General features: G+C 28.1%; 1 protein-coding gene across 1 annotated transcript; it reads left to right on the forward strand.

Annotated features, from left to right (window-relative positions):
- Nucleotides 1-222: 222 nt before the first annotated feature.
- LOC123895800 lies at nucleotides 223-2,880 on the forward strand. Its single transcript, XM_045946286.1, has 7 exons — nucleotides 223-381; nucleotides 707-716; nucleotides 1,111-1,523; nucleotides 1,604-1,727; nucleotides 1,867-2,163; nucleotides 2,257-2,358; nucleotides 2,467-2,880. The coding sequence occupies exons 1-7, from the start codon at nucleotides 266-268 to the stop codon at nucleotides 2,878-2,880; spliced, it is 1,476 nt and encodes a 491-aa protein (XP_045802242.1). The 5' UTR covers nucleotides 223-265.
- Nucleotides 2,881-12,784: the final 9,904 nt, after the last annotated feature.

Below are 12,784 nucleotides of genomic sequence, written 5' to 3' on the forward strand. Positions count from 1 at the left end.
GCTTTAGGCTGAACTGGGTTAACAACTCTCGTGTGTTATTTACTTTACTGTTTGTATTGTTTTATGTTATTTGCTCTGTTTATAGACAAGTGTTGGCGCACTAGTAACAACATCTGTCTACAACAGACAAGTGTTGCTACACCTTGAGCAACACCTGTCCACTGTGTGCCAGGAATTTCAACATTCATACAGTAAAATTTTTTTTTAATAGCATAGAGGTTGTATCGTGTTGCTCTTAAATTCCTAATTTTCTCTCCTGTCTTCAATGGCATCTCCAAAACTCACTAAATACGAACGCATGCGACTCGAAAACATTCGCATCAACAAGGAAATGATGGCCACACTCAATGTCCAATCTAAACACTTTGAACTCTATACCAAGTATCTTTCTTCAATCTCTCCATCTTTTTTACTTCATTTTTTAGTTCCGAATGATTTATTTTCGTTTGTGCTAATAATAACATTAACAATTTATAATTGGCAGGGTTGCTAAATTGCAGACTGCAAAATTTGAGAAGAAATTGAAATGTATTAAACTTATATAATATAACCATACAAACTTCTAACAACGTAGAACATAAATTTAGTGTATTCCTTTTTTATTTTGTTCAGTCACTTTCTATACTAATTTCGGTTTATTTGACATTGCATTTGGTTAATTTCGTTGTCTCGCTTGCATTACGGTTGACTTTGTTCGTCGTTGCAGTCCTGCTGCTGTAAGTTTTCTATCACAACTCTTAATTTAGATGTCACTTATGAGTTTATATATATTGAACAATATGCAAGTATCTTAGATATTCTTCCATTTTAGTATGTAGGGAATTTTTTTTGAGTTTTTATCTTGTGTGTTTTGTTCTTTATGGATGATTTTATTTAAGGGTGAGTTTTTGTGTTTTTTTTATAAAGTTTATTTGAAGCTTTATACTTTTTTGGTGTTTTATAAAGTTTAAGGGTGAGTTTATATTTGAGTTTTTGTGTTTTATAAAGTTTTTATCTTGATGTTGTTATTATACTATATATATATATATATATATATATATATATATATATATATATATATATATATATATATATATATATATATATATATATTTACATTTGTTGTTTTAGGTGTCAAGTAGAGGTTCAAAGAGAGGTGGGAGGTCCATAACCTCTCGAGGTCGATGCCCATCTAGTAGAGGGAAGAATGTTTTACAAGATGCATCTCCATTGTTGCCAAACTCATCACTAATCCCAACTCCAACACCAGACCATACGCAAACACCAACCCCATCACCTACAACTTCATCCCCAACACCAACCCCATTACCTACAACAACTTCGACCCCTACACCAACCACAACATCAATCCTAATCTCATCCCCAACCCAGTTGCCAACAACACCAACCCCAACACCATTACCATCACATATACCTCAAAGTTTGGAACAAACTCAACAACAAACTCAATCATCTGATATTGAATCTCAAGATGATCATGTTGATCAAGAATGCCTTCCAGAGATCATGCCTTATGGAAATGAGTAAGTGCACAAAATGGTATCATTCTTTTAAGAAATGATAATTATGCATATATTTCTTACAATAATTTTTATTTTAATAGATTTAATCCATCTTCTGCTGTTCGTTTCTTGACTGCTGCCATTAAGAGCAAATTTGATTGGTATTGTCCTACATGGGGAAAATCAACAAAGGACATGAGAGATTTATGGTTTAATGAATTTAAGGTAATATGGTATTAGGTTTGTTAATTTATATCTCTTAAGATAATTATACATTAAAGAAGAATCATGATATTAGATTACTAATTTGTATCTTTAACATGATATATGATTCATTACATGTCATATTTCTTTTCTATTGTAGAAGTATTGTACATGGGAACCTAAATATGAGGCAAGGATTTGTCAAATTTTTGATATTAAGGGAGATGCTCGATTTAGGGGTATTATGTATCAGGAGAGGTTTAATTATGTCAAAGACCCAAATTACAAACCAAAATACATGTCTTTGCCAATCTGGAATCAATTGAAACATTATTGGGCTACAGATAAAAAATATAAGAATTTGTCAGTGGCAAATACTATAAATCGTGCTTCAAATGAAGGTAGTTCTATGCATACAGGCGGTTCTATATCTATGGGTGAGCATGCACGTAGAATGGTAAGATAAACATTGGTTTTTTTTTATTCTGAATCATTACATTTTATAACAATTTATTTAGAATGTTCTCACTAATGTTCTCAAAATGTTTAGGAGGAAGCTACTGGAATCAAACCTACATTTGAGGAGATGTTTGCTAAGTGTCACATGAAACAGAACAAGTCTTGGGTTGATAATAGAGCTAAGAATGCATTTGTATGTGATGTTATTAATTGTAGCTTCTCTGTAAATTTTGTTTTAAGCATAATACAAAATGGTTTGTCAATGAATGACTAATGATACTCAACATGAAACATTTTGCAGGAAGGGTTTAAAAAGAGAAAAACTGAGCTCTCTGAATTATCATTGACTCAAAATGAGAATGGTGAGGGATTGTCTCATGAAAGCCAGCTTATGCCCGATGAAATGACGATTTGGAAGGAAGTAGTTCATAGAGGTAAAAAAGGGAAATTATATGGCCTTGGATCTCTAGGATCAAATATCTCTTCAAAGCCTTGTACTAGCTCATTCTCATTTGCATCCAAAGAAACAAATCTAGAACAAGAATTGGTTAAGTGGCAGGAAAAGGTAAAAGAACAAGAACTTGAGAATCTACAGCAAAAAAGTAAGTTAGAAGCGCAACAAAAAAGAATTGAATCAACTGAAAGCATGCTTGTTACTTTATTTGGAAAACTCAACATGCCACTACTTCAAATTTTGCAAGTGGAGCTCCCATAGAAGATGAATTGAATCAGAATCATGTTCCCTCTAGTAGCAACAATGGTGATAACTTTAATGTCAATTGTTGACTTTAGTCTACATTATCAACACTTTAGGTGGCTCTAGTTAGTTTTGTTTTGACATAGATTGATGAACACTCTTATGAATTTAGTTAGTTTGTGATGTTTTGACTTACAAGCAGTATGGTTGCTTGAGTTGTTGCTGTGACTAGCACTTTAATTGTGCTACTTTGTTTTGCTTTATTCCAAACTTAAAAATACAATGTTCTACTTTAAAGATCCTGGTTTATTTGTCTGCTATTTTTTTTCTTCTGGTTTAGGAACTGATGTTATGTTGTTTAATTGATCTATATGAATATGATATTGGCTATATATTTTTCACTAGTGCAGTATGCATTTTGTTTGAAATCTATCTAAAAAAGTTTTGCTATCCATCTCAAATCAAATGAAAGTAAGACAAATTTGGTTGGCAATATTTGTCCCAATTTCGTCTGAAATTTGTCTGAAATAATTTCGGACGGATTGCAGACGAACACTTCAATTAGCAACGAGGGTTTTTCGGACGTGACACAATCCGTCCGAATTTGGTCTGAACCCTTCTTTCCGTCCAAAATTTGTCCGAAATCCATCTCTAATCCGCCTGAAATTCCGTTCGAAAACCCCAAATTTCTAGTAGTGTAATGATTAGTAATTTTTTCAATCTTATAGCACTTTCCACCTAAAACAGATGAGTTTGTACTGAGGGGCAAGAAATATCTATTCATACTCCCCATAAAATGAGTGGAATTAGGTGCACCATTAAGACATACGAAAGAAATAACAAGGACAAGAAAAAGAAAAAGATTGTTGAGAAATACTTCACTCAAGGATGATATACCTGGGTTTTGGCTAATAGTCTAAATGAAGGAGACCAGTTGATTTTCGAACTTGAGAGGGGATCGAATATTCTTCACATTGACATTGTTCGTTCAAACAATAACCAAAATAGGAAACTTTAAATCAAAGTCAGAAATTATGACATGCTCTTTTTAATGTACAACTATCAGTTTTATTTAGCAATTTGTATTATAGGGCAGTCGCAAAAATTCAAGCTTCACTAGTGTTCAAGTTGTATGTGCTATCTTTTGTATCACTTTTATTTAGTTTTAACATTGTTATAGAACCTTAACTATCATGGTTTATGTAAGATGTTGCATGCTTCCATTCCAACTTCATATGTATCTAAGCATTAAGTTATTTGTACTAATCTCTTTGTGTTAATCATGTTTGGTATTAATCTGTTATGCTACTATCTAAGAATTATTATCACATGCTATGTTACAAGATAATATTAGTAATACAATGCTTCAATCAATAAAGTTATACTCAAATGTCATTGATATGTTACATCATCAATTGCTTCATTGATCAAATATTCTTCACATGCTATTGACAAATGAATAAAAGACAAACAAGCATCACAATACTTATATCTGATTTTTTTTTCATTAATACATTTCCTGAAAATGACTACAAAATTTTTGTCTTTTGACTTTTCATAACTATACAATATATTGTGTTTATGTAAATCCAAATATCAACAATACTTATACACCTTTTAATAATTTAATTATATCTCAATATATTGATTTGATTATATTTCCATTATTTAAAACACATTTCATTGAAGAATAATTATTCAAGAACAATTTTTGTATGGTCACAAATTTTTTGGCAAGGTAGAGTTAAATCAAATTTATCATATCTTATCTATATTTTGGTACTTCATATATTTGCATTCTATTATTTTCAATATATTAATTGATATGTCTGTTTTTTCTGCAAAAAAAAAACCACACACTACTTTTTTTTTCCACTCACATCACATTTGTAACATCTTTTCCAACTTTTTATCTATTGTCAAATCCCTTTAAAGAAGACAAAATACATCTAATCAAATGAAACAATTAAAAGTTATTATATTAATTTCAACCTATGTATATAAAGGGAATCCCATACTATGTTCCCCACTGAATCATTCATAACATCCCAAACATTATGACATCAAGGAGGCCTCCTATCTTGCAATGAAGTCCTAAATGAATGTTTGTCACAGTTCATGTTCCAAATCAGGTTCGTTTTCTAACTCATTATTTCTTTCATGCTTGCAAACTCAATTGATTAATTTATCTCAAATCTTAATGCAAACATATGGCAGCTGAATCCTTTTTTTGTAGTTAACTTCTTCAACGAGATTAGTAATCAGTGGAAGTTCTTTGATGATGAAGGTGTTGCTCACAATGTTAACTTCAATGGTTCGACAATCCAACCACGTCTAACCAACGGCTGACAGGATTTAAGAAACCATTATAATTGGACTGACATTAAAAAACTTACACTTTTCTACTTTGGAGAAAGTTCTTTCCTCATGCTAATTTCATCAAACATACCTTCAGTAAGACTTCTTCCATCTTATCATAGTATGAGTACAACAACTTCATATGATCATTCATATTGTCAATGCGTGCCTGAACAAAACAACATTACATCTGAATTTGTGAGTATTGTATTTTTCAATTTAATACAAATTTTAAATAATTGACTATTGACTATTGAATTACAACATTTTAATCATTGACTATTGAATCTAAATGTATAGGTTCTTTCTCAGCGCTTTGGACATTATCTCATTTCTCAGACAACTTATTCTGAATTTAAGCTTTGTGGACCCTTAGGTAACATTGTTATTTGGAGACTACTGGTTTCATATGAAGACAATTTGACCGTCAAGTTTGGAGAAGGATGACGCTATTTTTGTCAACTTAACAACATTCAGCCTGAAAATCGTTTGAAATTCATATGTAATCACTACTACGAAAACAATGTTGTTTTAGTTAAGCTGATGCAATAACTGTTGTACTATCCGTTTATGTCTTTGTGCAATTTAAAATATGCTGTTGAACAAATAAGTTGTAATCAATGCCTACTTAATTAAATTCTGCTTAACTTTAAATTAAAATTAGTGTGTAAAAGCAAAAATTTCTTTAGTAATTCTGCTATCGCAAAGTGTGACTTAAAAAATTAATGGCGTAACATTACGACCCGTGCAAATGCACGGATCTATTACTAGTTAATTTTGTAAATTGCATACTTAATTATGGCCTTATGAATTATTTTATTATGCAAAATTATTTGATAACGACTTTTGAAAAATGCGTTGACCATGCATTTACAAAATATCGTTAAATTTAGACTTAAATATGAAAACGGTCCCTGCAATTTCTAAGGAAAGTGACATTAAACCCTTCTGAGATCCATTAATTTTTTTTAGGCATGAGATCCATTAATTAACACTTTTATCTTCTAAAAAATTGCCACTATTTCATTAAAGTCTCTGCCAACAAGTAGGGGTGCTCAAATCCAAACCAATCCAAATAAAAACCGAACCAAAAAAACTGAAAACCGCAAAAAACCGAAGTTTTTTGGATGTGTTTGGATGTTCTTTTGTGAAAACCGCTGGATCGGATCGGATTTCGGATTGATTTCTTAAAACCAATCCAAACCGAACCAAACCGCATACATATATTTTAATATTTATTTATCTTTTTATTAGTATAAATATATATTGCATTAACCTTTTTTTTTCATTTTAAATTTTGTTAATACTATATGTTAGTTTAATTTAATTTTTTTTTTACTTTTTATATGTTTCGAATATAATTGGTAATTGTCATTCCAAAATATTAATTTTCAATATATTATATGTTATATTTTACATCAAACTTAATATTTATTTTGTCAAAAATGTCAAACTATTATTTTGTAGCGTTTTTATAATATTTATATTTATTAAAAAAAATTACAATTTATAATTTGGATATCCAAAAACCGATCCAAATTAAACCGCATAATATTGGATCGGATTGGATCGGATTTTTTTTATTTGTCAACCAAAACCGAACCAAACCGTAAATGAATTTTTTTTTGGATCGGATGAATTTTTGCCTCAAAACCGATCCAAACCGAACCGCGAGCACCCTACCAACAAGGCATTCACGATGCAAACTCATTGCAATGTTTTTCAGTTCTAACCAAATAATTCTTCTCTCTACTTCATTTAAAATATTAATGGTGCAAATTAAATTTGTGTAACCAACATATTAGTCACAGCTATACAGAAATTAAAATGTACTCCCTTCATTTTATAACAAACTAGGGGTAACCCCGTGCGTTGCACGGGTTTGATTAAAATATATAATTAAAATATTTTTATAAATAAAAAATAATAATTGTGATAACTATAATCACATATATTTAAATAATAGGTATTATTTTAAAATATGATTATATTTAATATTAGTATATGGGTAAAAAAAAAAGTTGTTTAGAAATATTAGATTTTTTATTAATTTATATCGTAGTTTGTTCATATTTTAATTTAATAGATTTCTTATAATATTTCATAAGTTTGAAAGGATGTATCATTTTTTATTTTATTAGTGTAATCATATAAGATTTTAGTTTTCTTTATATGAGTTGCAATTTTATAGTCAAATGTCACTTTGTTTTTTTATTTTTGATGTATCCCTTATTTTATTATTTTCAATAAGAGTTGGAGGCATACCTAATTATACTTGTAGACAATATTGCTCATGAGAAATGTTAAAATAAGTTTTGATTATAGAATATGATTCATATATGGTGGCTTTGACTATTTGTTCCACGTGATCTCATTTTTTGAAAATTATGTCTCAAACAGCGTATTTGCTTACTACGTTCTATGCAATTTAAGGTTCCAAATAACTTCTCTACTTACTCATCTCTCGTTCTCTTTGAGTTTATTCTCACTTATTCACTTGCTGAAATTTTATTCCAACTTTATTAGTCCCAATTTTTTAGTCTATTGTTTGGTTCACATTTTTTTTTGCTTGGTCCTTTTGTTTTTGGTTTGTTTTTCTTTTTCTTGGTGAGGTTTGTGTCTCTTCAAAATTATTGTTAGTTTTTGTCCTTCTTATTTAATATTTTCTTGAACATTTATTTTATTTTTCTTATTATATTATATAAACTTGAATATTTGTTGTTGTCGATATATAACTTTGGACGAAGATTTTATATATTTGAATTTAGGTTTAGTTATTTGGTTAAGGTAAAGAAAGTCTTATAGATGAATTTAAGATTTAACATGTGTCATTTTCTTATTTGCTTAAAAAAATGACATCTTATTCTTATAAATATTCCATTATTTTATTTTCAGCCATAACGTAAACATTCTTTTAGAATATGTAATTAATTTATCCAAAAAGTTATATTATTACGTAAATTAAATTAATAATTTTTTAATTATTGGTGAATTTTAGTTGTGTGTAAATATGTTTAAATATATGTGTGATTATATTTTCTAAATATATGTAAATATATTTTAACATCTACGGTTTTAATAATTTCTAAAATTTATTTTGACAAATGAGCATCAACGATTTTTATTTAATAATTTTTGTCTTTTTTTAATTTAATTTAGAAAGTTTTTAGTACAATTCTAAGTGGGAGGAAAAAGTATTTAGCACAATTTCTAAACTAACATGTTTTTAGCACAATTCTTTTCATCGATTCATTTTATGGTTGTAAGAATAGGATGTCATGCGTAGATTAAAATAGGACCATCTATTAAAATTCATATATATTCATATTGAACCATCCAGATTTAGGCAAGTGTTTTACGATAAATGCATGAAGATTATATATTTGGATAACCTCTAAGTCAAGTTGAATCAATATACTTCTTGCATGTATTACAATTATAAGAACCACATGACTTGAGTATCAACTACAAAAAAAAAAAAAAACTTATTTTAATTTCTACTTTGTTATTGTTTCTATATTTCTCTTGATTGAGATCAAGTAGATTACCTACACATTGTAGACAATATAGTATTTAAAAATGAGACACATATTTATATTTCTAAATTATTCACATAAAATAATGGGGTCTTATTTATTCGCAAGTGTGCTTTACATTGTAATAAAGGGGTCTTATTTATAGGACACAATTAGGGGACAAGAAAACCTACACAATAATGGACATTCATTACATATTATTCATAACACTCCCCCTTGAATGTCCATGAAGGATATTCTTTCTCTAAAAAAAAACCTAGTGAAGGAAAAAGAGTACATCATCATTTGTGTGTGAACTGCCTCATTAAAAACCTTACCAGGAAAACCCAGTGGGATAAAACCATGGTGAAGGGAAAAAGAGTGCAGTGCATATTTGTGTCTTCCCCTCATAAAGACAATTATATAGAGATGAAAAACCAAATAATCTTCAGTATACTAGTTGATCAAAAGTTTTACTTGAAGTTGACTTGTAGAAAGATCTGTCATATCTTCTTTATTATGTTCTTCTCCAAATTAGCAGTGTGTCCGATATTATCTTCATATTGAATTGTTGCATGAACCACCCTTTTGTAATAAAAACAAGTTTCTTGTATGTGTTGAATTACAGACCTCGACAAAAATGCCTTCTCAACTTGCTTGATGTAGTACTGAAAATTTCACATGATTGAATGATATTGGTGTTTCTTTAAGGTATAAATATTATGCTTGACTTTGTTCCAATATTTGTGTTAGTTGAATAAAATACCACGACATGTATAACTATATATAGTAAAATATATCAGTGTCCTTAATTGAATTAAGATATGATACTTCAGGACCAATTCAAATTGTTCATCATTTTTCTTAATGCATTACACTATCTTTGCTCAGATCAAATGACATCGCAACTATTTTAGTACACAACAGATTTGTCCATGTCAAACTGTTTTAATACTTTTGCTATATAATTTTATTATAAATTTGCGATTCCAAATAAACTTTGCGCATCCAACATATTTCTTTAATCTACAAATTTCAGAAGCTCTTCAGGAGTTCTGATAATATATATAGCAAATGATATTTCTCAACAAATATATTAACATTTGATATATGGTACTTCAGGACCAATTAGTAGTTCACTATTGATGAACTTTCAACAATTTCATATAGAATCATGTTTTATATAAGGTTCATGATTCACGAAGCATTCTTCAATTACTTATTTTGTAAGAAAAATAACAATATCTCATAAGCTCTTCAGGAGTCTTAATGATATTTTTATCATCAATATAAGCCTCAGATATAAAAAATTCATTGTCAAATATAACTAAATCCTTCCGGGATCATCATTATCAAGTGAGCCAGTCAAATACGTTAAAACACATATTTCACATGAATTGAGTATTTCATATGCTACTCAACTTAATTAATTTTTTGAATTCACTTCAAGTGAATATGCTTCTTGAAAATCAATGATAGACATTTATCAATATACTTGAATAAGAACTCAAACTCTAAATATTTTATTTCCATTTTTTTGCCATGAGATAGATAAATTAAAATTTTGTTAAAACATAGAAGGTAGACTTCCTGATATGGTGGTAGTGATAATTAGTTTTTGGGTTAACTTTATATAGAGCTTGTGTTTGATAATTAGCTAAATTTACATATTCAATATTAGTGTCTCCAAGAATTCTTTGTTTTCAATTGCATTAATAGGAAATTGTAACATACAATATATATTTTAATAATATATTGCAATGCAATTAAAACAATAACATGATGCATCATTCCACCTTTCATTACTTGCAATTCATTTTTGTCTCAATTCAACAACAATAAATTGTGTTAGCTTTTTTTTTAATATATTATTATTGTTTATTATTTATTATTAGAGTAACTCTATTATATGAAATGTGAAAAAGTTTTAATAAAGATTGTAGACTTTTCTTATAGAGTGTCACATCATCACAATAACTTATATGTCTAAGTAGAGTCATAAAATTAGAAGTATGATCCCTTTTAATTCATTAGGCTAAGTAGAAGTATGATCCCTTTGGTTTCAAGCAATCCCTTATGAACAATATAAGTAATGAAGAATGATCTCTTTTAATTCATTTAATATTGAAAGAATATATTTCAAGCAAGAGAGACACACACATTTTTTTTATTATTAAATTCAGTTCTTTAAGACATTGATCAAAGAGATTTGGAATATCAAAGTGACTCACTTGCTTGAAATATAATGATTCCTTTTTTTATTAGTATTGAAAGAATTCCAATAGTCATGAATATTTTATGGTTATATAAATCATATATATTAGTTGGTCCATTTTAATTTAATAATTTTTCATTTTAGTTAGTTGCTCCCTTGTAAGAAGTTATATAGTGATAATTTGATATATTGATAATTAAAATAAAAATGATTTAATTAAAGATAATTAAAATTAAAATGATTTAATTAAAGGAGATGATGAAAAGGTTATATAGTGATAATTTGATATATTGATAATTCAAATTAAAATGATTTAATTAAAGGAGATGATGAAAAAGTTTTTTAATAGAGATTGTAAACTTTTCTTATAGAGTGCCACATCATCAAAATACTTTTCATTGCTTGCAATTCATTTTTGTCTCAATTCAACAACAATAAATTGTGTTAGTTTTTTTTTAATATATTATTATTGTTTATTATTTATTATTAGAGTAACTCTATTATATGAAATATGAAAAGGTTTTAATAGAGATTGTAAACTTTTTTTATAGAGTGCCACATCCAATTTCTTTTGAAAATCCATCCAATTTTTGATAATTCTAATGGATATGTATAAATCGATATCGATAGTTGGTCCCTTTTAATTAAATTTTTCATTTGTCATTTAGGGACCAATTAACTATGAAATGAAGAGAATTCCAATAGTCTTAGACACTTTTTTTTTCTTTCTTAGTATTGAAAGAATATATTTTGTGGTTATATTGGTCCCTTTTAATTAAATTTTTCATTTAGGAACCAATTAACTATGCAATGAAGAGAGACACACGTTTTTTTTATTAGTATTGAAAGAATTTCAATAGTCATGAATATTTTGTGGTTATATAAATCTTATATATTAGTTGGTCCCTTTTAATTTAATTTTTCATTTTAGTTAGTTGGTCCCTTGTGTAAGAAGTTATATAGTGATAATTTGATATATTGATAATTAAAATTAAAATGATTTAATTAAAGATAATTAAAATTAAAATGATTTAATTTAATTAACAGAGATGATGAAAAGGTTTTTTTAATAGAGATTGTAAACTTTTCTTATAGTATAAAGGTGATAAAAAAAATTTGGGGCCTAAATCCTTTACCAAAAAAATTATTTTTGGGGGTCTAAATCTAGGGCTTCAACACCCTCCACCTGTTCGAAAGTACAAAGATTAAGAAATACTATTCTTTTTTTTTTAGTTTGCATGATATTATAAGAATTTAACATTCAACATGTCATCTTATTCTTAAGACAATCTCACTATGTACTCACTCATAACTATAATATCTTATCTCCTAAATACTATTATGCTTAGAGAGTAATTTAAATAATAAAATAGATAAATATAATATAACATTTTATATTACTTATTAAGATTTCTTTGCCTTTTATTTGTCAGAATTATTTAGCTAGTGGTTTCGTTTATCATTTTCACCATATGCTTAATTCTTTTTCTTTTCTATTTTGGTTTAATTTTATTTTTCTTAGTGAGGTTTATGCCACTATCCTCTCTTTAATTTGTTTGCATCTTTAATTTTATGTGTTTTTTTAAGCAATGGAATATCAAAATTAGTAGTTAAAATGTTGGTGTAATAAAAAAGTATAAATTGTAAAGTAGTGACTAAATTGCTACGCCACTTTTCCTTCATCAATCAAACAAAATATTTGTCTTAGAAACTAAATAGAATCTTACGATTTTTCTTAGTGACTTAAATGAGTTTATTCTAAAAGTAATAAAGAAATTAAAATACAACTTAGCTCAATTGCAAACTTGAAAACCTTCGTACCAGCCCAATCCAC

This window comes from Trifolium pratense, linkage group LG1, assembly GCF_020283565.1.
Source record: "Trifolium pratense cultivar HEN17-A07 linkage group LG1, ARS_RC_1.1, whole genome shotgun sequence".
NCBI lineage: Eukaryota > Viridiplantae > Streptophyta > Magnoliopsida > Fabales > Fabaceae > Trifolium > Trifolium pratense.

What these genes read in the sequence shown, in the direction of transcription:
- LOC123895800 (XM_045946286.1), top strand. Translation starts at nt 266, where the DNA reads ATGGCATCTCCAAAACTCACTAAATACGAACGCATGCGACTCGAAAAC. An exon ending in TATGGTTTAATGAATTTAAG is followed by an intron (nt 1,728 to 1,866) that starts GTAATATGGTAT and finishes TTTCTATTGTAG; the next exon opens with AAGTATTGTACATGGGAACC. An exon ending in ATAGAGCTAAGAATGCATTT is followed by an intron (nt 2,359 to 2,466) that starts GTATGTGATGTT and finishes AACATTTTGCAG; the next exon opens with GAAGGGTTTAAAAAGAGAAA.